The sequence below is a fragment of the Salvia hispanica genome, chromosome 6, assembly GCF_029641045.1.
Source record: "Salvia hispanica isolate PSC_SH4W2 chromosome 6, Shi_PSC_v1, whole genome shotgun sequence".
In the NCBI taxonomy this organism is placed as follows: Eukaryota; Viridiplantae; Streptophyta; class Magnoliopsida; order Lamiales; family Lamiaceae; genus Salvia; species Salvia hispanica.
Genome location: NC_142697.1, coordinates 27,922,860 through 27,947,551, shown reverse-complemented (window position 1 = coordinate 27,947,551; position 24,692 = coordinate 27,922,860). Strand labels below are relative to the sequence as shown.

Below are 24,692 nucleotides of genomic sequence, written 5' to 3'. Positions count from 1 at the left end.
CTCCATTTAATTCATTTAGGCATATGCTGATTTAAATTGTGGCCCATAATAACATGACAGCCCATTAAAGTTAATTTAAATGGGACATAGCCCAACAAAATAGAACCCAATATACTCCTTCCTCCATCGATACTTCTTCCCCAATTCACTTTACAATTAAAAATCCTTAATCAAAAGAGTAGAGAAGCAGCGGCGGCTTCTTCACTCCCATAAATTTCTCGGCGAATTCGAAATCCCCAAAATTCGAAATCGGAGAAGTAGCGGCGCCTTAACCATTCCGGTTTCTTCTCTCTTTCTCCGGAGGAAACGGTCACCGCCGTGGTTGTACTCCGGCGTTGGAGGTGTTACCGTGCGAGGCAGCCCCTTTCTCGGCCTCTGCAGGCTCGCCAAATCGCTTCCGGTCTCGCCGTCCGGCTCTTCGTCAAGCTGCAGCTTCGCCTGCGGCAAAACTCCCCTGCTACTCGTCGCCTTCCATCGACGTCACGTAGGAACTCTCCGCCTCCGTCGCGCCACCGCCAGACAATCTTTCTATAAGCTAAGTTTTCTGCCTTCTATTGCTTAGCTCAATTCGTGGGTTTATTTAGCAAAACTATGTAAAATATATTCTTGACTATTGGTGATGTCCGAGCTTTGATCTTGTGAGAGTTTGATTATTGAGTCCATTTATTGGGTTTGTGGCAGAAGCTTTATGTCGTGATTCTTGGCAGAAAATTATGCTAAGTCTTGTGGAAAATTCCTATAGCAAGTCTAAGTTCTTGACTACTCATTGTGGCCGCTCTATATGATGCGAAGTGGGTGTTGGGTGTTGAGGTAATTACCTCACTCGATGAATCCTCTTGGTTCGCGGCTGTTCCCCCGCTTCGCCGCTGCCTTTCCTCGCCTTCTTGCTCCTCCCATTTCCTTGCTGCACTCCTTGATTTTGAGTGAATTTGTGGTGTCTAAAGGAGAGGGGAGGGGAAAGGTACGGGGCTGCTTACAGTGGCGGAGCCAGGAATTTTATCATGGGGGTCCAAAATTAAACTTAAAAAAAAAAAAACTCCCTCCGTCCCGGCTAAGATGACACATTCCCTAGCCGGCACGAGATTTTAGAAGTTATTGATTAAAGTGTTTAATTGGAGAGAGAAAAGGTGGGTGTAAGTATTAAAATAGAGAGAGAAAGAAAGATGAATAATTTAATAGAAGTGAGAAAAAGTTGTTGGGTGTATTAATTGGAGAGAGAATGTTTCCAAAATAGAAAATGTGTCATCTTAGTTGTGACAAACTAAAAAGGAAAACGTGTCATCTTAAGCGGGACGGGGGGAGTAATAAATTAAATTATAAGGTTTAAAATGTAAAAGTTAAATGTAATCACGTCATAACATTTGTCTTCTATTCTTCATCTTCTAAAATCGGTGCATAATAGTTTTATTAGTAATTAACTTTAACGAACACATCTTTTTCGATGTAAGGAACTAAGCAATCATTCAATAGTTGGTCTCCCATGCTATTACGTAGAGAAGTCTTTATGATCTTCATTGCTGAAAATGCTCTTTCTACTGATGCAGTGGCAACAGGTAAGATCAATGACAACTTAACTAATAAATAAACTATTGAAAAATATTTGATATTTCTATACTAAGAATAGCAAAATATAAATTATATACAAAAAGGATAAAGTTCATATTATATATACTTCACAACTAAAACAATAAAGAGTAACCAAAATATACAATCTGCTCAAATCTAAAAAGTTTCAATTACGAACAATAATTAATAAAAATAGTATAAAACTATTAACACATACACATCAAATAAAGAATTGGGGTTAAAGAATTCCAACGACAGAACCACCATAGCCATTGAATTACATAAGTTTATCTTCTTTCTCCTCCTTTGAATTTTATGTGTACCGATTTAGAGCTTGAAATATGATTATTTAGGCCTCAATTTACATAATTATTGACGCCGAACAAAGAAACAACATATGTAGAAAAATCAATTGAATTATATTTAGTTTTGAAATATACCTAGTTCTAGATAACCAGATTTCAGATTATAGACTTATAGAACGGCAAAAGGAGAAAACTATAAAAGGAAATGATTCATATAAATTTTGTTGAGAGGAAACAATTCATGCAAATTTTGCTGAAACCTATATTTAATAATATATATATATATATATATATATATATATATATATATATATATATATATAGGGTTGTGATCAATTGAGAACTTTTAGCTTAATTGAGAATTGAGATTCATTTTCAGCCACTTATTTTTATTAAATGGGTGGTCCAAAATTTGCCACTTGGAAAATAGTTTTAGATTAATTAATTATGAAAGGACAAAATGGTAATTTAAACAATATAACCGCAATTCCCAATCTCCCACACACAACTCCTTCCACCAAAAATCCTAATTCCTCCCCAATTTTTCCGCCATGGCAACGAATAGAAAGCGCAGTCCATCCTGAATCGTTTCATCACCATGAAAGAGGAGAAGAAGCCGCCTAAGCAGCGCCGCCCTTACCTGGCATCGGAGTGCCGCGATCTGGCGGAGGCCGATAAGTGGCGCTAGCAAATCATGCGCGAAATCGGACAGAGTGCGTTCTCCGATCATTCCAGAGTGCATTCTCCGATCATTGCCTGTTAATTTCCCGCGCCGATCTGAGCAATTGAAGGTAAAAATCGTATCAATTGATCAAAATTCAAGCTCTCCTCATTTCACAATTCACATTCTCGAATTTCATTGAATTCCGGTGATTAATAGCTTCTGTTTATCGAATCAGTGCTTTAATATCTATTTGGATTGGTAGATACCGGTGTTGACGGAATGAGTATGGTGTATGATTTTAAGAAACTAGAATCGGCTGGTAGTTTAAAATTTGATCGGATCTCTGGCGACGAATAAAATTTGAGAAATGAGAATCTGTAGTGTTTAGGATTATTTAATTAATTTTAGAATTGAGAATTGTTGTTGAGGATTGCAGGAGATTGATGAGGAGTTAAAGGATGAGTCAAGTATTTGAAGGTTATGAGCGGCAATACTGTGAGATATTCTGACATGGTTGGAGAAGCGGCGGCAGGATAGAATCTGGAACGAGAAGCGGCGGCGGAGGCTGGAGAATCTTCTCGACGCGGCGCAGCGGCCAGAATCTAATGACTTCATGGAGCTACCGCCTCGATCGGGAGAGAAAGAGGCGAATTTTTTCTGCATACTTACAAATTAGGCTATTCCGATGGCGAGAAGCTGCTGAGGAGTCGGAAGCTGAAGAAGGCACCGGTGAAGGCGAAATCAGCGGTGGTTTCGGCGTTGGAATTTGTCTGCGGCGGCGCGTTGAGATCCTGCAATTTCAGAGCAGCTATTCAGGCTGCGTCTCCTCATCGAGCTACTAAGTTTGGTGGATGAGGATGAATTTTTGGGGATGAATTGAGAGTTGGATTTTGGATTTGTTTGATAAATTTCAGGATAGAGAGAACTTCGCGACGAAGACATGGTTGGGATATTTGACAATTCTAGTTAATTCTGGGGCTAATTCTTCGATTGAGTTTGAAATTGAAATTAAGATTGAGATTTGAGTTTATATTTGTGGAAATTGGGATGTGAGCTGGATTGGAGAATCAAGCTTAATCATGATGCACTCTAGGTGTTTGGTGAAATTCTTCAGTTGGAAATTAGTTGCTAATAGTTAGTTACAATTCATGTCAACTACATACATATAATGTCAACTATTATATGTAATACGTTGTTGTTGACATAAATAATATAGAACGTTAGACATGAAAATATTGGTTATTGACATTAATTATTTGTAAAATGTTGTTGTTGACATAATAGTTGAAATAAATAACGTTTGTTGTTGACATCGTAGTTGACATGAATAATGTTTGTTGTTGACATCATAGTTGACAAAAATAATATTTGCTTTTGACATCGTAGTTGATAAGTGAATTGTAAGTGTTATTTGTTAGTTGTTGACAATTTAATACGAGTTATTGACATTCGATATTCTCGGTATTGATATGTAAATTATAAGTGTTATTTGTTAGTTGTTGACATTTTAATAGGAGTTGTTGACATTCGATATTCTCGATATTGATATGTGAATTATAAGTATTATTTGTTAGTTGTTGACATTTTAATAGGAGTTGTTGACATTTGATATTCTCGATATTGATATGTGAATTATAAGTATTATTTGTTAGTTGTTGACATTTTAATACGGGTTGTTGACATTCGATATTCTCGGTATTGATATGTGAATTGTAAAGTTTATTTGTTAGTTGTTGACATTTTAATACGAGTTGTTGACATTCGATATTCTCGGTATTGATATGTGAATTGTAAGTGTTATTTTTTAGTTGTTGACATTTTAATACGAGTTGTTGACATTCGATATTCTCGATATTGATATGTGAATTGTAAGTGTTATTTGTTAGTTGTTGACATTTTAATACGAGTTGTTGACATTCGATATTCTCAATATTGATATGTGAATAGTAAGTATTATTTGTTAGTTGTTGACATTTTAATACGAGTTGTTGACATTCGATATTCTCGGTATTGATATGTGAATTATAAGTGTTATTTTTTAGTTGTTAAAATTTTAATAAGTGTTATTTTATTGAATGTTGAAGATTTGAAGATTTGAAGATTTGAATGTTGAAGATTTGAATGTTGAAGATTTGAAGATTTGACTGTTGAAGATTTGAAGATTTGAAGATTTGAATATTTGAAGACTTTGCAGCTAGAGTTTTAGAGAGGATTTTAGAAAATGATTTCAAATACAATTTAATGAAAAGACAATTATACCCCCGTGTTGACATAATGTGATAGTTGTTGACATTAAGTTAATCTTGTGAATTAGTGGCTGAGATTGCATCTCATTTCTCAATTATGCCAAAAAATCTCATCCTAACAAGACCCTATATATATATATATATATATATATATATATATATATATATATATATATATTTATATTAAAAATTATAATTAATGTAAAATTACTAAAATACCCCTAGTTTTTTTTTAGAATTGGTGGGGGACCATGGGCCCCCCTGGCCCCACCCTCCTTCCGCCCCTGGCTGCTTATATAGGCCTCTTGTGTTGGAAACTTGGGGACAAAGACTCCCATATTTGGCTGCCAGCTCCATCTCTTTCTTGGCATCATATTTATTTACTTAATTGTGCAAGTCTTGGGGGCAAAGGCTCCTATTTTTGGGGCTGCCAGCTTGTCTCTTCCTTGTGTTTATCCAATTGTATACCATTTTTGTGTAAGTTTGGTCATACTTGCTATTTTGGAGAAGTCTCCAACCTTGAGTCTTTGTGAAGCCTATTTCTAATAATCCTTTTGGTGTTAAATTTTTGCAGGATCCTTGGTGTTATTGGTTGTCAAATTTGGAGTCTTATGGGATGCCAAATTCGAGAAGGATGGGGAAGAGAAGAGAGTAGAGTATAAGATCTTGTACCGTAGAAATGTAGCTTTGAAAGGAATCTTACTTGTAGCTCCATGTATCCACTTTGTATAGCATGTGTTGTACTTTATACTAATTTATTCTCTTTTCCTTCTTCCAAAAAATTGTACTAGTTTACAAACTTAAATTTCCTTGCATTTTAATTCCAATCGTCTTTTCGTCTAATTTTTTTTTATACTCTAAAACTAGTGCACGAAAACTCGGAGTGTTACACTATGAGTCTTAACCAATAAATCCGGAAATGTACGTTCTAAATTTAATCTCGAATAAAATCAAATCTCGAATAAAATCATGTTTATGTTATGTACAAATATATTATTGCAAGATTATTTTGTCTAGATGAAAAAATAATACTTTCATCTCTTACATTACAGAATGCTCTTAATGAATTTTTTTAATAGTGAGCCGATGTATTAACTAATGAATCACATCCTATATATTGTAACCTCTAAATTTCTCAAATACTATCCCTTAAAAAGACAAATTAATACAAATCCCATCATTACATAAGATTCCTTTAACCACTTAAAACTATTATGATAATTAATTGTCATATTAATGCATCCCTATATATATCCCTATATATATAGGGTCTTGTTAGGTTGAGATTTATCAACCTAATTGAGAATTGAGATGCAATCTCAGCCACTCATCCAGAATATTTGTGAAATGTCAACAGCATGTATTTTATGTCAACGGAGGGGTATAATTGTAATTTTATTAATTTTTTTAATTTACTTTTTTTAAATTTTTTTAAATTTTTTTTTCATTTTTTTATTTTTTTTAATTTTTTTTTTTCAACTACATATACAATTCATGTCAACTACACATCAAATGTCAACAACTTTAAATACTATTTGACATGAATTGTACATGTAGTTGACATTATATTGTGTAGTTAACATGAATTGTATATGTAGTTGACATGGATTGTACACATAGTTGACATTATATGTGTGTAGTTGACATGAATTGTGTGTGTGGTTGACATGGATTGTACTCATAGTTGACATTATATGTGTGTAGTTGACATGAATTGTATATGTAGTTGAAAAATAAAAATTTTAAAAAAAAAGTTTTTAAAAAAATAAAAAAAAATTTAAAAAAATAACAAATAATTTAAAAAATTTTAAAAAAAATTAATAAAAAATTAAAATTAAAAATTTTAAAAAATATTTATTGAATAAAATTTACCATGATATTACCATTCTACCCTTTCATAATTAATTAATCTAAAGATATTTTCCATGTGGAAAAATCTGGACCACTCATTTAATAAAAATGAGTGGCTGATATTGCATCTCATTTATCAATTAGCATAAAAAATCTCAATTGATCACAATCCTATATATATATATATATATAGGAAAATGATCAATACAAAAATGCATCTCAATACAAAATCCAAACCAAATCCTAACCATGAGATATAGGAAAATGATCAATACAAAAATGCATCTCAATACAAAATCCAGACCAAATCCTAACCATGAGATTTTTCAATCTAATGGTCAATAATTAAAGAAAAACACAGTGGGTCATTATAAAGCAGTTTTAGGTCATATTATAAAATTTGGGTTTGAGGTCATGTTAAGATCATTTTATGTCATGCTTATTATAATGACATAAAAATAAGCTTACGATGACCTAAAATGACATATGTATGCTTGGTTCTGTAGTTTTGTATTAAGAATGAGTCTATGTAAAACTCATTCTTAATACAAAAATACAGAACCAAGCATACATATGTCATTTTAGGTCATCGTAAGCTTATTTTTATGTCATTATAATAAGCATGACATAAAATGATCTTAACATGACCTCCATGACCTCACATCCTATATATATGACAACCCTCTTTATTGTAACACCATACCACCATTTTAGGCCATTGGATCTGAAAATCGTGTGCTAGTCATGCTGCCGCGTGTAAAAACGCGGAGGGGTAAAATAGGAAATTTCTAATTTTAAGTTACCAGATTGCAGTGTTATTCATTGAATATTGCAGTTTTACCACAACAATATTGCAGTTTACCACGACTACAATATCTAATATAGTAGACTGCAATATCTAATACGCAACCTGTGTTCTGTTCACGAAATTTAATCCTAGGCGTCCATAAATGAGATTTAACGGACTATATTGATGGAATGGTGTTATCCTATCTATGGTAGCACTACTACCCAATATATATCCCAATATGTAGTTAAATAGTTGTTATTAAATTCACTTGTATCCATTCCAATCAAGACAATTTACTCATATATAATTTTTTTAAACATAAATAAACCTTATCATTAACCTGAATTTCTTTAACCTTACCTTTTTCAGTCAAAGCATAACTAATTCTTACCTTTTCAGTCAAAGCATAACTAATACTTACCTTTTCTTTAGTATATATCCCAATCTATAGTTGAATAGTTGTTACACTCGAGACAATTTCTCTTATATAAATTTTTAACATAAATAAACATTGTTTTTACCTCTATATATATGAAGCAAATAAGTCCCTAACAATCATCAATCCAAGACTAAATATTCATATAAAGAATATCACAATTTATTAATTATGTATCAAAGCAAAGCTGCAATTGTGGTGTTTGTATTGATGTTAGTATTTGCAGGTCAAGCAACAGCTGATTTCAAGGGATGCTTTGGAATATGTGTTATTGGTTGTGCTTTCGAATCAGATAAATTTATATGTGGAGCAAACTGTTTAGCCAAATGTATCCTTAATAAAGATTTTGAGGCTAATTTTGATGCTTCAAGCAAGGTCTACTGCAATTATGGTTGTGCAGTTGATCAATGTGCCAAATTTGGGGATGGTATGTATTTAATTGCATCTTGTACATTCATATGTTCTTGTTACTTTCCGTCCCTTAACTATAATAATTTTTTTTGTCATTTTAGTGTGTCGAAAAAATTAGTTTATTTTCATTTCATTTTTATTAGTGCATAGAAAAAATCATGAAGTTTGGTCCATCTTGTAACATAAACACCAGTTGAAAAAATCATAGGGCTTGGAATCTTTTTGCATTTATCACACGTGGAATATTATTGTTGAAATGGCGTTTAGGAAATCATATGCAAACGTTATCTCCAGTAAGCTATATGATGTAACTATATCATACGTAGAAGTTACACATAGGCAAGCAAATATTTTGGCCGTAGAATAATTAGAAATAAATCCAAACTTTACGATTTTTAAGATTATATTTTAAAATTTCGGGACAGGCCAAAATTTGATAGAGTTTTAGAATTGTTTTTATAGCTGTTTTCCCTTTTATATATTAGTATCCTCAATATTTGCAATTCATTTAGTAATGAATATATAATATTAATTCAGTTGATCTTATCATATTACAGATGTGACGAAGGTTAGTGATTGTGTGAGCATGTGTGAGACCGTGAAATGTGGCGGCGCTTCTACTCCGTCTCCACTCCCAAGAAATTAACAAAAATTGGATAAATGAAAAGAATTAGAGAGATATCAACATTTTAGTTGTTATGTCTAAGGTTCCTTTTTTTTTTATTAATTCCCATTATAATATTATTTGAATTGAGAATAAATTAATTTTATCTTTGGATTGTCCTCATAACTAGACTAAATTTAAATCTAGAAAATTTTAACCAATTACACACCACTAACTAACAATGTGGATATCATAATCTATTAAGACTACTTTGCTTTTTTCCTTCTCTCTTTCTTACTTTTTTCACCACTCTCAGACATGCACATTAAAACCCATGTCATTTATAAGTTTGTTAATTTTTGAGGAAGGAGGAAGTCTTATGCACAGTTCACTATAAATATAATAGCATAATTGTTAATTTAAATTTTATATAGACGCAAAATAGTTATGGCTTATGGATAATTATATTAGAAAAAAATGTTACTTCTTCTGTCCGATAAAAAATGCGTATTTGAAATAACACGAGAATAATAGTGAGTCATAGTGGTATAAGTTATAAATAAATTGATGTGTGAGAGTAATGAGGTGAGGATAACATATACTTCCCATAAATAGCAATTCTCATATTTTTTATGACGGACGAAAATATAAAGTGCATATATTTTTATGGGATGGAGAATATTAAAAAGATCTTGAAGAAAATTACTCCATAATCAGATCAAAATTAAGCCGTAAACTAATCCAACAACGTATCTATACAAATCTAAACCCAAGGCCCATTAGATTTCGGACCACGCCCTGGAGCCTCTACAACCACTTGATAAAACATGTGTTTTAACTATGACCAGATAAATAAGGAACTTATTAGGAATAGTTTTACATATTATGCATAATAATTTAACACACGCATATATATAAATAAATTAACTAACATAAATTTGTTCAAGATTATCAATAAATATGTAGAGTTTAGGCTCCATAATAATCCTTGAGAGAATTTGGAGAAGCCTCTAAGCTAGTAATTTCAATAAACTTGTGATGATCATAGGGCTTATAGAGTAAAGGGTGATCGTCGTCCACCATCTCATCTGGGGCTTTGATTATGCTCCCCTCTTTCGGGACCGAAAATAATCCAATCGAGTATCGAGCTTCGTCCCCGGTCAGCGTCACTCTGTGAAGGGGAGAATGCAATCGGCCGTTTGTCCATGCCTGCAAATTAATTCAATCATGTATATTATTAATCAAATCCAATATGTAGTTGAGTACTATAACTTTAGTTTGCTTAACTTCTGAATAATCTCATAACTTTCAAATCCTGCGAATTAATTTATAATTTGCCACGCAATCTTCCCACAAAACTAATTTTTGATGAAATTTGTGGTGACGTGGAAGCTCGATTTTACAACGTGAATAAAACGTCGATTCTACAAAAAGATTGTTGTACATGTGACTAAAAACGATGCCGTTTGCATCATTTAATTAAACTCTTTTTAGGCCCCTTTTTTCTTAATTTGCATCTTTTCCCATTTAATTTTAGGCCATTCTCTATTTTGGGTTCATAGATTTGATTCATGAATGTGGTTAATTAGCAACTAACCGAGAAAGACAGTCAAAATCAAGAATAAGTGAAGGACTTACATGGAAAGAGATTCCAACAAAGACAAAGCAAGAATAGGGAGAAGTTGGTTGTGCATTGATCCAATTTTTGCCATCTTTAGTGAGAATTTCCAATCCACAAACCTGATTAAGCTGCTGCAATATAGTGAGAATGTTCTTGTCTGTATGAGGTAATAATCCCGGTTGACCGGCCTCATGGTTTGGAGGGCTATCATACTTCTGAACTCGAACAACGTAGTTGGTCGAGTTCAGGTGATCATCCATGTATTTCCCTAGTTGAAGGCTTTCCAACACCAACTTCCTCACAATCTTGTCTAATTCCACCAAGTTCTCTCTATAGGATTGAATAGTCTCCCTGGTAAAAGTAGAAAATTAACACATTTGCCAATTGAAAAAATTATCTCACAAGTATGTATACCTTTGTCTAATTCTATCAATTTTTCTATTGTTTTTTTAGTATGTAAGAAAAAATATATTAGAACCTTCTATCAATATTTTTTCTGCGTCAGCCACTGATTATGCGTATCACTCTACTAGTAAAACATGATGAGCTCGTACCTGAAAGATGGATTGCCTTCGGGCCACATGAGGTTAGTGAAAGACGTCACGTCTTCGATCCCCAAACTTTCGTAGAGCGGGAGGCTCGGAATTTGTCCAACATAGCCGTGGTAAGGCTTTTGTGCTTTGTTGCATAATTTGACTTGTAAAGGAAGATCAAACAGTTGTTTCAATCCATCAAGAACTTTTTTTTGGAGATGAAGATGGATATGATCATATATAGCTTCGAAGCAACCGAATTCTTCCAATGCTTGCCTTACTTGGATTTTCACAGATTCCCAGTTTTCCTCTCTCAAATTGGACAAGTTTATTAGAGGAAGTTTTTGGGTTTTTGAGCCCATTTTTTTGTAAAATGAAGAACAAGGTCTATATGGTTTCTAATTTTGAATAATTATATTGATGTTGGAAAATTGATTAGTAACTCAGATATTTGTAATGAGAAGATAATTAAAGATCAAGTTATTCTGAGATATGTTTCTTGTTTAGATTAGAATAAGATTCAGTGCAATAATGGGTTTCATGATGTTTATGTTTACAACATGTTTTGGGGAAGTTAAAGGTTAAAACAAATTGCGTCTGAAATAGTACATTTTTGGGTCCATAGTTAGCTAAGATTGAACAAATAAATATGTAGATTTAATCTTGAAGATTTTTTCTTTGAGAAGACATATATTTCTTGAAGATTTTCTAATTCTTTTCTAAGGTTATAAGTTTGAAAAATTTCAAGATATGATATAGACTTATTGTCCAACCTAATTAAGAATATTTACATATCTTATTTGAAAAGCTATAATTTCTTTATCGAATTCATGCCTGAAAAAAAAAGTACTCCATGCTATAATAATGAAAATAAATGAGAGAAAACAGAAAAAATAATCATTTTTGACGAATTTGTTGGAAAGCAACCTTAAATGGGAAATAAATGGTTTTGTTATTGGAAAGTAACTTGAAATGGGTGAATGGACAATAATCATTTTTTGAATTGAAAACTTGATTTTACTATAAACTTCAGAATAAATTGAATGTTAATTTATTTTCGAGTAGATTAAACACATACGTTCATTATATGCTTGGAAAAAGTATAAATATGAAAAATAAAGAGAAAAGAGACAATAGAAATACCTTAAGGCATTCTATTATTAAAATCAATACATATCTAAACCAAAACAGAGTAAGCAAATCCATACATATAAACATCATAAAAAAGGAATGATCAATCAAGGTATACAAGTTTGATCAGCCAATTGTGTTTCTTCAGTCTGCACATTGTCGTCTTTGTGCTGCTTCTTCTTCATCATAATGTTGTGTTTGATGTCACCATAGAAATAGGACACAAAGCCCCAAATCGAGAGAAAGAGAGAGATGCCCTTTTCTGCTTGGAATTTCTCATGATAGAAAACAACAGCTAATAATTCAGTAACGGGAAGAAGGCAAGTGATGACAATGCCTGATAAAAGCGATGATGAGTAAAAGATGACTCCAATTGCACCCAAGAAAAAGCATTGCCAAAATATGGCTATGCCAACGAGAACAACATAGTATTTTGTCTCCCCAAGCTCGTATTCTTTCGCTTCTCTCGAGATTGCCTTCAAAACAATCCAATCGTAATGTTAGAGACGAAACGAAACGAAACGTATTACCAGCTAAGTTGCATTTAATACTCAATTTTAAAAAATACTATGCTTTAGAGCTAGTTGATTGACTTTTTTTTTTCTATTTTGAAAATATGACTCACGTTCCACCAACTTTTTCAACTGATTTCCTAGTATTGTACTTCCACAGTTCGCTATTAAATGTCATATTTTTCCTTTTTCGTCCGTCCGCCAATAAATGTCTCATTTCGCATTTACTATATTTAGTAAGTGATCCTACATTCCACTAACTCACTCAACCCACATTTTATTATAAAATCAATATATAAAAATAGGACCAACATTCCGCTAATTTTTTCTATCCGCTTTATTTTATAAAGTCACACAATTTTTTAAAACTCGTACCAGTCAGATATAAGGCATTTAATTATAGACGGAGAGAATGCATTTTCTAAACCTCCTATCTAGTCAAAACATGGCAAATTTAGTGGGACAAACCGAGTAAGTCATTTTTTTGACAAAATTTTGCACATTTATTTTCTATTCTTTCATTTACTTTATTCTCTTCGACGATAAACTTCTTTTTGAAATATGAGAATCTGCAACTGCTACTTTTCGACGCAATTTCTGTCAGAGCTTCGATTTACCTGGAAATCTTTGTTGACGATCATCCCGACCGTCAAAACTACGGTGGCGAAGAAACAAATGACAACTTGAATCTCCAACACGAGGGTGTACGTGAGCGCCTGCTTCGCCCGCTTGTACGTCAGCTCCACCAGCGGCAGGATGAGGCCGTAGAGCGCCGCCGCCGCCAGCGTGAGGAAAAACCCCATCAGATACTCCCTGCTCGTCTCCCCCTCGGGCCGGTCCCCGCTCGAGTGGAGCCCAAGCACCACGGCCCCGAGTGTAAGCAGCACGACCGCGTTGACCGTGTACGCCGTGAAGCGCTGCCGCACGAGCACGAACGCGAACCCGGCCGTGAACGCCAGCTGCGTGGCGATCACGAGCGCCGACGTCGAGATGGGGAGCCGCGCCACGCCGTACGCGTACATGTAGTCGTCGAAGCCGGTCATCGTGCCGATCGCCGCCGCCGCGAGAATCACGCGCGGCCGCATGAGGACGATGGGGGTGGATTCGCCGGCGGCGCGGCGGGTGTAGGCGGCGAGGAGGGGGAGGAGGAGGAGGGGCCAGGCGAGGGTCTCGAGCCAGCAGGAGAGCCAGATGCGCTTGCCGCCGCGGAGGAAGTAGAGGCGCATGATGAGGGGGCCGCCGCAGTTGCCGATGGCGAGGAGGAGGATGTTGATGGCTAGATAGACCTTCTTTGTGGCGGCGGCTTGGTCTTCTTCCATTTTGGTTCTTCCCTCCTTTTTTTTAGGGGGAATATTGTTTATTGAAATAAATTGTGGAATTTCCATGACTTAATCCCTTAATTTATAGTACTAATACATTTGAATAAAGACCTCTTATTTGTTTGATGTGTAGATGTTGTTTGGATGTGTTGTGTTTTGCGATATCGATACTTTTACTCAAGGAAATGGTTGGGCTTGACATTGCTTTTTTATGTATATTACCCTTCTGTCTCACTTAAAGAAACACATTTCTTATTCGTCAAGAGATTTTATGTAGTGTTTTTTTAGAATAAATAGTGTATTCTATAGAAATGTACTCCCTCCGTTCCATGTTAATAGAGACAATTCTTTTTGGCACGGTAGATATTTAATATATGAAGTGGAGTGAACAAAGTAAGAGAGATGAAGAGAGAATATAATATGAGATAGGAAAAAGTATGAAAGAAAGTGTATAGTAATCTTTTGACAAATATAGAAATGACTCCATTGTGTTTGAACGTCCCGAAAAAGGAATATAACACGACTCTATTAATTACATGGAACAGTTATCACTTTGAATGTTATATTTCAAAATTAAAATATGTCACTTTAAATAAGATGGTGGTATATTTGGTTCTTTTGTTAACTTTTGCATCTTTGATATTGTATTGTTGTTCTTGATGTTCATATTGTTCCCATTCTTTATGGACTCAGTTAATCAGCAGTTTGTTATTTGTTCATAGAAAAAAATTGCAAATTCTATGTTTGGATTATCCAAAATGTAGTTACAATCGAACTTAGATAAGATGTAATTAGCTAGTATACTAAAAAATGAGAAAAACAATGTCGATGATATGAACATTAACAAATGTGGCTAATTAAGCTGTATTCACATATACCTAAATGGTGTTTAGCGCAATCAATTAAAAGAAAAAGTCAAAAGATTTAGGCAGAAGCATATACGCAAAGAACATGATTTGTACAAGGACAGTCATAGGATATGACTACCTAATTTGTCTTGTAACATGATTTTAGACTAATCATAAGACGATGTTGGCCGTTTGACAGGTTATGTCCAGAGATTTTGAACTATATTATAATTTTTATTCATTAGTATTTGTCCCATCAAACCTTATCAACTACTCCACATTTAACGTTTTACTCCCTGTTGGAATAATATTTTATGATTGGGTTGGTTGTCGGAAAAATCAGGAAATTTGGTTAAATTGAGCTTCATCCCGTAGTTTTTCAAAATCAATTGGAAAAACATGGAGTTTGGAATGGTCTGTGATGTGGAAACCGATAAATCGTGGGTGGATGTCATTGTCGCCGAGTTAAACGATGTCATCCTTTTTATTCGATTGAAAGACGGCCAATTTTTTTATCACATGATAATATAATTGAGAATAAATTGGATGTTCATGGTTTTTCCGGCTAACCTTTCAAGTTCTAAGGTTTTCTGTTGTCAGTACTTTATGGTATTGATTTTGATCATAGAAAAATTTTCTAACATAAATTGGTTTAGTTTGTATGTCATACTTGAGTTTTTTTTTCTTGCTAATTGTGATTATCACATACTCAATTCTAAAAAATACATTGTTTTTTTGCTATTTGTGATTATCACGTATTTCAATTCTGAAAAAATGCACTTATCTCGGTCGTCACTAGGCCTGTCAAATCGGGTACCTGCGGATATCCGATCCGAAATTTTCGGGTACCCGATCCCGAAATTCCCATAATTCAATACCTGATATCCGATCCGAATTTGATTTCGGATACCCAAATACCCGACTCGGGTATCCAGTCCCGAAAAATCGGATATCCAGTCCCGATTGTGATTTTGATTTTTGATTTTTTAGAAAATTATTTACTACAGTTTTTAGAGTTTATTTAATACTACTATTTATTTCGAATTTAATACAAAGTTGAAGTAGTATTCAAGGGAAAATAGCTACAAACTTTTAGATTTACAAAATTGTTGTAGTAGTTTCAATTTAAGAGAAAATCACCACAAATTTTTAGAAATACAAAATTCGTGTAATAGATCGAATTTTAGAGAAAATAATTACAAACTTTGAGAAATACAAAATTCATTAGTTAAATTACATTAAGAAATTAAATTACATATTAACATTTTTCATCCATCCACATGTAAGAAATTAAATTACATATTAATATCTTTCATCCATCCACATATAATTAAAAAATTAAATTGTATTTTCATTTTCATCCATCCAAAATAAAAAATTAAATTAAGAAATTAAATAAAAATTACATCTTTCATTCATCCACAATAAGAAATTAAATTACATATTAACATCTTTCATCCATTCACATATAATTAAGAAATTAAATTACATTTAATTATAAAAATATATATTTTTTATTAATTTTAAAAACAAATCGGGAATTCGGGTATACCCGATCGGGTATCGGGTCATCCAAAATTCTCACTACCCGATCCCGATCCGATACCCGAAAAATCGGGTTTTGGGTATCCAAATACCCGACTTTTTCGGGTTTGGATATCGGGTATTCAATACCCGATATCCATTTTGACAGGCCTAGTCGTCACTATCTCTTTAAATCAGCAAATCATTTATTTAAATCCATTTTTCTTAAAATTCTTTATATTTATTGCTCACTAGTGCATCACATTGCTACTCTTGGTTTTTTTTTTCCTCGAGCTCAATTTAGAGCCTTTTGGATTTATAAAACAGTTGGAATATGATAATTTTGTATTTGATTAATTTAAATAAAAATATAAAGGATCTAAATTAAAAGATTGATTTTCATTTTGCTTATTAGCCGATATACAACCAAGTCGTCTATATCACACAATCATATAGCAAACGATGATAGCATATCAGAAGCCACTACTATCAAGTTGAGGTGGAAAATGCGACATTTTGGTTCTTCCTATTGGCTTCAAATCCCAAACAAATGTTTTCTTATTTAGGAAAAATGATGGTCAATATTAATTAGTTTAGGAGTACATAATTAGACATATAATTAATATTCAATGATTATATAATACTAATAAAAACAATTGGAATGAAAGTATATCCCTTATTCTGAACTGGATCCACGAAATCTATATATATCCTTGAAGTCAGTTGTTGACTGTGTATCTTTATTTTTTTTTTTTATTTTAATTTCTAATAAATATACTAGGCTATTGAGCATAATTTAAGATGTCAAAAGTCCATATATATCACAAACTAAAATTTTCAAATAAATAGGCTATCCATATAAAAGTAGTGATATTTTATTATTAATAAAATCAATTGGATATTAGTATATAGTACCTATTCTTAATTGAATATAAAAATTGGATATAAAAATACAAATTCATTTAAAATTAAGGCCATATAACCCGTGCCCACTGCTCACTGCCTACGTTAATATTTTAGATTTCAGTCAATTTCTAAAATTGTTAATTTAACAAATGCTTATTTATCAATAATAAAATCGCAACCAAATTAATAATATCTTAACTAGGGTGAAGTGGCGAATATGCAGCGGGATCAAGTACTCAATTTTGGAATATTCGATCCTCCTCACACCATCTTTCAGTTGGACAATATTGTTGGTCTGATTATGATTTATTTGAATAATAATTTATTCATTTCTTAAAGTATCCCCTCCTTCCCATTTAAGCATGAATTTGTTGAATTTTTTCTAAAAAAATTACACAATTACAATGGAACAGTAAAAAAAAAGACGACTCGGGATCAAAGCAAAATGATATTTAACTATGATTCTATTATTTAAGTTGAAATAAAAATAACATTAGGTAATACCGATTTTATTTATTTACTATATCCATCCCAATTTCAAAGCTAGCCCATTTGAGAAATGACGATTAGTTCAAAAGCCCAATCCAAAGTTAAAACCAAGTCCAGGCCCATTTTCTGAATAGAACATAGCGTCATCCTTTTCCATGGTATATTTATGCATTCGTATTAAGGGTTAATAACTTAATAGTATTACCTTTTTTTTCTTTTTAATTACACCTATAACTTTTCGAAATAAATTTATAGACATTATTTTTAAATTGGTAGGATAGCACCTAATAAATTGATTATCCAATCCCACATTTGTCATTTCAAATTGAGTGATTCTATACAGTGACGGATCTAGAAAACAAAATTTGTGAAGTTGATCACAACGAACAATATCTTGTCATGTTCCAACTCCAACATCGTTCGTATCATCTTGTCCTCCCCACTAAAGTAATCATGTCGTGAATATCATTATTGTTGTAAATTCTCATTTTCTAGCTTGAACACAACTTCAAAATATGTGGCATGGAAATCATAACACATCCGGAACATGTATTTGTTCTTACTTGGTTATGAAAGTACAAAATTACTAAAATAAAATCATAAGGTCAGTAAATAAGAAGTCATGGATAAAATGGCAAGATAAATAAATTTATTAACGTCGAAAAAATGTTAAATTACAAAAAAGCTAGAAATACAAAAATCAACTTATATGTAGTAATTTAATAAATCTTATAGTTTCCACTCAGCAATAAGTATGATGAAATCTGCCATAATTTCGATTCTGACAAAATTCGATTGATTTGGTAAAACATTTAATTCATTTATTTTTTTTCTTATTACCTCTACATCCTTTGTTGAATTGGAATAATGTTTAAAATTTCAAAATTTCATGGCTGTTCAATTTACAAAAATATCCTTTTCAAAATAACTTCGTCCATTGGAACATGGGAGGGCAGAACAGTAAATCCGTATGAATTCACGGAGCTGTATAAAAAAGCTCATCTGAATTCCAGAAAATTTCCCAAATTGATTCTGACGAATTCGATTAGGGTATCGTGCTGATCTCTTTAATCCGAAGCTCAATTTTGCGATCACTGCGAAATCCTAACCAAATCATTCAATCATGTCATCCAAGCAAGGTACTTCTTCATCTAATACGCGCAACTGTTTCCTACTGATTTTTATTGCTGTATTTTTTATTTTGTTGCCCTGAATCAGGTGGAAAAGCCAAGCCTTTGAAGCAACCTAAGGCTGAAAAGAAAGAGTATGACGAGGTATTGATTTTTAACTATGTTTCCTGTTTTGTGCGTGTGTGTGTGTGTGTGCATCTGTGGCATCTTAAGGAAAATGTTGTGTTATGAATGTATAAAGTTCTCTGAATTATTGCTTTCATTTGAATTATATTTGTTGCATAATGTTGAAATTGAACTTCCTACCCACCAAATCCATGATCTTAGAACAAATTTTCTCACATTGTTTCTCTCTTGTTTTTGTTCTTGATGAGCAAGAGATTGCATACTAAATGTTAAAATTGTACATGTATTGTTTTCCTGAGCTGTATTACTTTAATTTTCAAGATACTTGAAAATATTGGAATAAGCATATGCTTCTTTGGATGGCTTTTCTTATTTCCTTTTTTAATTTTGCAGACTGACAAGGCTAATATTCAAAAGAAGAAAGAAGAGGAGAAGGTAAACTATTTGCTCTGCATAATTGAATTCTGGATCCGTCTCTAATATCTCCGATGATAATTGATAATCGTATTTCATGTTCTTGGCCAGGCTCTTAAGGAGCTCAAGGCAAAGGCTCAGCAGAAAGGGGCATTTGGAGGTTCTGGTTTGAAGAAGAGTGGCAAAAAGTGAGTCCTGAACGTGACTTGGTGAAACAGCTAGCTCGTTGCTTGCCATTGCTGTCGTGTTCGTCGATTTTTATGTATGCTATTTAAACATGTTATTTTTGTGCCTACTTATGGTTACTGGATATAAGATTGTTATGAAATGGCTTGTGTCTGAATGTATCTCTCTTCCGTTTCTGGTAGCAATTTTTATTGAATGGTTATGTACTATGAATTATTTGATATATCCTAAGTTGTATTATTGAGAAGATTAGCTCAACTTCATTGGAACTCTTTATGAGATCATAACACAAATGTATTTGCAAAATTCTTAGTTATTGTCCAAAAATATAACATGGGTTAACCTGTATTGAAGCTTTTAGATTACAATAAAGTATCTACACATATATACTTGGCACTTAATAGATTACCAAAATAAAAATAAAAAATAAAAAAAAACTCATGCATGCTATTACCAAGATGTAATCTAACCAATAGACAGATCAAGGGAGAAAATATCTAAGTGTCAGTAGTGCAAGTGAAGCACCCAATTATACTGTGCACGTAACAAGGAACACCGCCAGCATCCCATTGTGCTTCATTCTCTAGCATGTATATTGCATCATCCAAGGATTGCTCACCAGTTGCTGAGCCACTCTGCACAGAACTACTTGGGATCTCAGAATGCTGCTGTGGAACAAGAAATTGGTTTTGTTGAACCGAACTACTTGGGATCTCAGAATGCTGCTGATGAGATGAACTACTCCGGCTCTCAAAATGCTGAAGATGAGATAAACTATTTGGGATCTCAGAATGTTGCTGATGAAATGAATACTCCTCTTGATGAACGAGTTGTTGGTTTTCTTGAACCGAACTACTTGGGGCATTCATGTAAGGGGTAGCCATCTCATTGTGTTCGGAATGCTGCTGAGGAGATGAGTATTGATGACGAACACGTAGTTGGTTTTGTTGTGATGAGTCGACCAATGTTGCCTCGTTGCTAATTTGATTCCCCGACAATGCCACTACACCATTGTTTCTTGCTGTCACAAGAGAATATTGTTGGGATTAGTATAACGAAAGATTGGTGACTATATATAGCTACTATACCTGGTGTTGTGACAGTAGAATTCAACGATTGGTGAAACCAAGCTGCTGTGGGACGACTATGTATCTGCTGCGGGCGATCAAAGTTCTGCTCTGATGGAAAAAGTGGACCTTGGTGTTGATGCGGATGCTGCATCGCGTGACCAAATTTACGTTTTGATGGCATAACAATGGGAGAATTCAAAGATGTTGTGGGATGGTTAGAGTTTTTCTGTAACTGCAAAACTGGCTGTTGTTGCTGCTGTAGTGGGGTCTCCTGCAATGGAAAAACTGCGAAGAAATAAGGGTATTCATGGGCCGGGAAGGTCCTCCTATTAAGTTCAGCCAGGTGCGCGTCGTTTAGCATAAGCTTCTCGTAGTGTTTATCAAGATCTTCGGGAGCGAACAATACTCTATGTCTCCTGTTATAGTTAGACAATCTTAATATACGTACGCACGGATTGGGGAATGAAATACGAGATTGAAATATGTATGCATACCTGCAAAGTAGGGCCTGACCATAAGTGAAATCCTCTGCCTTCTCCCAGATGGTATGCTTTCTCGGTTGAGGTTCGATTTCTCGGAAGAAGAGAGGGGGCTTAGCCAGCTGCATATTAATTCAACTAGTCATGTTCAATTCATTACAAAGCTGATATAAAGATGGGATGCCGAAAATGAGACCTGAATTCGAAGCCATCCTTGTCTATCAGGGTTCACACCAGTCTCGATGGCAGTGATATCGGACCACGAAACTTCCATCTTGGTCTTCAATTGCCCATCAAGAAACTCCCACACTAGCTTCTTCTTGGCATAGTAGATTTTGGCAGTCAAGTTGCCTTTGTGAGTAGACTTCCTCTGCAGAAACCAATGATTTTTTAAAAGGGCAAATTGTCCGAAAAATCACAATGTTTGTCAATTTTTGGTCAAACTATGTCATGATTTTAACATTAGCCTAGTCACATCATGCACAACACAACTACCCTCGAATCGAAATAAATGAGACAATTGAAAAAAATGTTAAAGTTATTAAGATATAATTTACCAAACTTCGTGGTTTTTTACCTTCCAGTTTCCTACAGCAAAGGCGTTGATTGCAATATGGGAAGCCTTCATCTTCTCCTTGTCTGCCATTGTGGCTCTTGACATTCTTGATTCCCACAATTCGAGAAACGACTCGGCATTCACCGGTCGCAATCGGAGAAGAGGCCTCGATTTTAATTCCTACAAACATCTTAGTTAGTAGATTGCCGATAAACTGAGAAATTGTAGATAGTGAAGTGAAGTTTAAAGAATGGCTTTTCCGAGCTTTTCTTATGTATCAAACATGTGATAATCCCATAAAATAAGGACTTTCTTGGCTTTTCAATTCAAGACTAAACCTAGATAAACCCTACTTCAAATTTCTAGTAAAGATAGTGTTGGGAAAGAATGACTTAATTTAAACACATTGGATGATCAAAGTAGCCGCATCAAATGTGGATGGATGAAAACTATCGATGAAATAATAAGAAGCGAGAACAACACAACAACACTAAAATTTCCGCGGAAAACCCATGGATGAAAACTATCTACGAAATAAATAAGAAGCAAGAACAACACAAGTATACTCAAATTTACGCGGAAAACCCAAACTCATACAAATTCACTAAGTAGGAGAATACATATTGAGAAATCAAATTGGGAAAACCCTAAAAATAATGTTTCATAAATCCATTCATCTGACTCACATATATAGGTGGTAGTTTAAATTTGTCATCGTTGTCCATGCTTCGAGTTTGAAGCAAACTATTGCGTTGCAGAACAACAATGCACGTGCGTAAATCGGTGATCGATCAGCTAATATATGCAGGAGAAAAAAACACAGGAGATATCTGGATTGAGGGAGAAGGAGAAGTATATATACATTATCCACTTCAATTATGACAAGGACTAGGATCCATTAATTAATTAATTAATTAGATTTGTTTTCACTAATTAAACTAAATAACCGGAAGCTTATTAAGGTTTGACAACGAGTCATCGTTAATGACTCCTTAATCACCAAAATAAAAGGTAATATTGATAAAATCACGTATCAATTATCTATGATGCAAAATCTATATATCTATTTTAAGATATGTTATCCATAGTACTCCATATTATTGATTCGTTTGAATATATTCTTGTAAATTAAATATATTGTGGAGATTTGTATCATATATTTTATAATGCGATTATAATAGGTTATTTTAATTATTACATGAGTCAATTACATTATTACTACTAATTTCAAATAGACGTGTTAATTATTTATGACGCAAAATCTATTTACCATCCTATTTGTAATCTGCATATTTCTCTACCTATAAATACTATTGACGCAATGCTTCTTTTCTCTAAATCAATCTTGTAATTATTGTTCTACTATTCCAATTTCAAACCATGGCTTTCTCTTCAACCAAATCGATTATCGCACTCTGTGTTTTCAGCCTCCTTTTGTTGGCTTCTAATGCTACATTTGCAGAGCCACCCGGCGATCTCCCACTCCCTCCATAACAACATGAATCAAAGAAGCGCTGAACTCGAAAACGCGCTTTTTATCATGGGACCTTTTGGCGGTAGCGACTATCACTATGCATTATTTCAAGAAAAATCCATCCATGAAATAGAAACAATGGTGCCAAAAGTTGTGGATGCCATCATGTCTTCTGTTCGAGGACCAAAAATCCAAAAAGTCATTATCGATCCTCTTTAAAAAAAAAAAACTAAACCCCTATTTTATGTAGTATGATTTTGATCTAATTATACTTTAATTTGTTATTTTTCAGAGGGTGGTTAGTATGGGGGCAAAAAAGGTGGTGGTGCCGGGGCTATACACAATCTTCCGACTTCCGATATATCGTACTGCTTTCTATGGAAACTCTGACATGTGGGGAGTGAACGAAGATCTAGCAATCTACCACAATGTTCAACTGATAGAAGCCATCAACAAATTCAACCAAGAAGCTGAAAACCCTAATGTGGTTGTGGTGTATGGGGATTATTTCTCAGCATATGAAGCATTAGAAACTTATTCTGTTGATGGTATGCATGCATCTTTCAATAAATTAACATGTTCGTATGTTTGAGCTAATTAATTAATTTGATTATATATATATACAATACAGCCGGAATGGATCTGAAAGTTTGTTGTGGAACCGAAGGACCCGAAGATTACGGGCACTACAACTTGGACTTGACAAGAATGTGTGGAACGAATGGAGTTTCAAGGTGCGCAGATCCGAAAAAACACATAAGTTGGGACGGAGAGAATTTGACGGAAGAAGCGTATAGGATTATGGCTAATTAAATTTATGGTGCATAGCATCTTCACAGGCCTCCAATGCCCTTATTCTTATTTAATATGTTTTAGGAGTAGTATTTTCCTTTTTTGTTTAGTAATTAAATGTAAGAGCGATTTACTAGCTCATTTTCCGTGATTTTTCTAATGTTAGATTTTTAATTTTGAATAGACTAGTCTTCTAATAATTTCTTTTTCTTTCAACTCTATTCCTTGTTTATGAATTAAAGACGTTTATTATTGGTGTTGATCATTATGTCGATCATAAAAATAGCTAGAGTTGCTAACTCCTTCCTTCCTTTGTTAAATTAATTATAATAAATAGTACTGGTAATTCTCTTTGTTCTATAATATAAATAAAAATCTCATATTAAGTTCAATATCTATTGTTTAACCAAATTGTAAGTTTTATTCGTAACATACTATTGCTTGTTACATTTTGCAAGTGTTTTTGGCCCAATGAGGGAGTGGCGGGACTTAATATCATGATCCTTACTAATCCGATCTTATCGAAATGCTTCAAGTTAGAGAATGGATGAGAAAATATTCAGTGGTACTTCCACACTATTATGGCACTATGAGGTGGTGTGCCCAACCAATTATTTATTGACAAATAGAAATACAAAAGGGCACACATCCAACTATACATGCAATTATTTCACTTTGATGTGGAAACGTAACAATATAGTTTTATTGT

General features: G+C 33.7%; 3 protein-coding genes, 3 long non-coding RNA genes and 1 pseudogene across 7 annotated transcripts; 4 read left to right on the top strand and 3 right to left on the bottom strand.

Moving 5' to 3' along the window:
• The first annotated feature begins 134 nt into the window (after positions 1-134).
• LOC148923473 (uncharacterized) lies at positions 135-3,845 on the top strand. Its single transcript, XR_016132956.1, has 2 exons — positions 135-2,662; positions 2,972-3,845. It is a non-coding gene; the product is annotated as an uncharacterized LOC148923473 (long non-coding RNA).
• Positions 3,846-7,985: 4,140 nt separating this feature from the next.
• Positions 7,986-9,043, top strand: LOC148923472 (uncharacterized). Its single transcript, XR_016132393.1, has 2 exons — positions 7,986-8,285; positions 8,827-9,043. It is a non-coding gene; the product is annotated as an uncharacterized LOC148923472 (long non-coding RNA).
• A 587-nt stretch (positions 9,044-9,630) lies between these two features.
• On the bottom strand, positions 9,631-11,417 carry LOC125203147 (putative 2-oxoglutarate-dependent dioxygenase AOP1). The gene is made up of 3 exons (XM_048101442.2): positions 11,049-11,417; positions 10,512-10,845; positions 9,631-10,082 (listed from the first exon to the last, which is right to left on the bottom strand). The coding sequence occupies exons 1-3, from the start codon at positions 11,387-11,389 to the stop codon at positions 9,843-9,845; spliced, it is 915 nt and encodes a 304-aa protein (XP_047957399.1). The 5' UTR covers positions 11,390-11,417; the 3' UTR covers positions 9,631-9,842.
• Positions 11,418-12,153: 736 nt separating this feature from the next.
• LOC125208677 (purine permease 3-like) lies at positions 12,154-14,071 on the bottom strand. Its single transcript, XM_048108334.2, has 2 exons — positions 13,288-14,071; positions 12,154-12,634 (listed from the first exon to the last, which is right to left on the bottom strand). The coding sequence occupies exons 1-2, from the start codon at positions 14,053-14,055 to the stop codon at positions 12,266-12,268; spliced, it is 1,137 nt and encodes a 378-aa protein (XP_047964291.2). The 5' UTR covers positions 14,056-14,071; the 3' UTR covers positions 12,154-12,265.
• Positions 14,072-18,749: 4,678 nt separating this feature from the next.
• Positions 18,750-19,859, top strand: LOC125204670 (uncharacterized). Its single transcript, XR_007173608.2, has 4 exons — positions 18,750-18,895; positions 18,975-19,030; positions 19,406-19,447; positions 19,538-19,859. It is a non-coding gene; the product is annotated as an uncharacterized LOC125204670 (long non-coding RNA).
• Positions 19,860-19,961: 102 nt separating this feature from the next.
• On the bottom strand, positions 19,962-22,442 carry LOC148923471 (uncharacterized). Its single transcript, XM_089061503.1, has 6 exons — positions 22,404-22,442; positions 21,739-21,897; positions 21,358-21,531; positions 21,177-21,283; positions 20,701-21,098; positions 19,962-20,633 (listed from the first exon to the last, which is right to left on the bottom strand). Exons 1-6 carry the CDS (start codon positions 22,440-22,442, stop codon positions 20,110-20,112), a joined length of 1,401 nt encoding a protein of 466 aa, XP_088917629.1. The 3' UTR covers positions 19,962-20,109.
• Positions 22,443-23,215: 773 nt separating this feature from the next.
• LOC148923470 (GDSL esterase/lipase At5g03980-like) lies at positions 23,216-24,134 on the top strand (annotated as a pseudogene). Its single transcript, XR_016132883.1, has 3 exons — positions 23,216-23,389; positions 23,484-23,739; positions 23,823-24,134. The product of XR_016132883.1 is annotated as a GDSL esterase/lipase At5g03980-like (transcript).
• Positions 24,135-24,692: the final 558 nt, after the last annotated feature.

Bases quoted from the DNA above. Each gene is read 5' to 3' on its own strand.
- LOC125203147 (XM_048101442.2), bottom strand. From the start codon at position 11,389: ATGGGCTCAAAAACCCAAAAACTTCCTCTAATAAACTTGTCCAATTTG. The intron at 10,846-11,048 runs GTACGAGCTCAT...TACTTTTACCAG, and splicing joins GAAGGCAATCCATCTTTCAG to GGAGACTATTCAATCCTATA. The intron at 10,083-10,511 runs GTAAGTCCTTCA...ATTAATTTGCAG, and splicing joins TTGTTGGAATCTCTTTCCAT to GCATGGACAAACGGCCGATT.
- LOC125208677 (XM_048108334.2), bottom strand. From the start codon at position 14,055: ATGGAAATTCCACAATTTATTTCAATAAACAATATTCCCCCTAAAAAA. The intron at 12,635-13,287 runs GTAAATCGAAGC...ATTGTTTTGAAG, and splicing joins TCGTCAACAAAGATTTCCAG to GCAATCTCGAGAGAAGCGAA.
- LOC148923471 (XM_089061503.1), bottom strand. From the start codon at position 22,442: ATGGACAACGATGACAAATTTAAACTACCACCTATATAT. The intron at 21,898-22,403 runs GTGAGTCAGATG...AGATGTTTGTAG, and splicing joins TTAAACTACCACCTATATAT to GAATTAAAATCGAGGCCTCT. The intron at 21,099-21,176 runs GTATGCATACAT...TAACTATAACAG, and splicing joins GGTCAGGCCCTACTTTGCAG to GAGACATAGAGTATTGTTCG.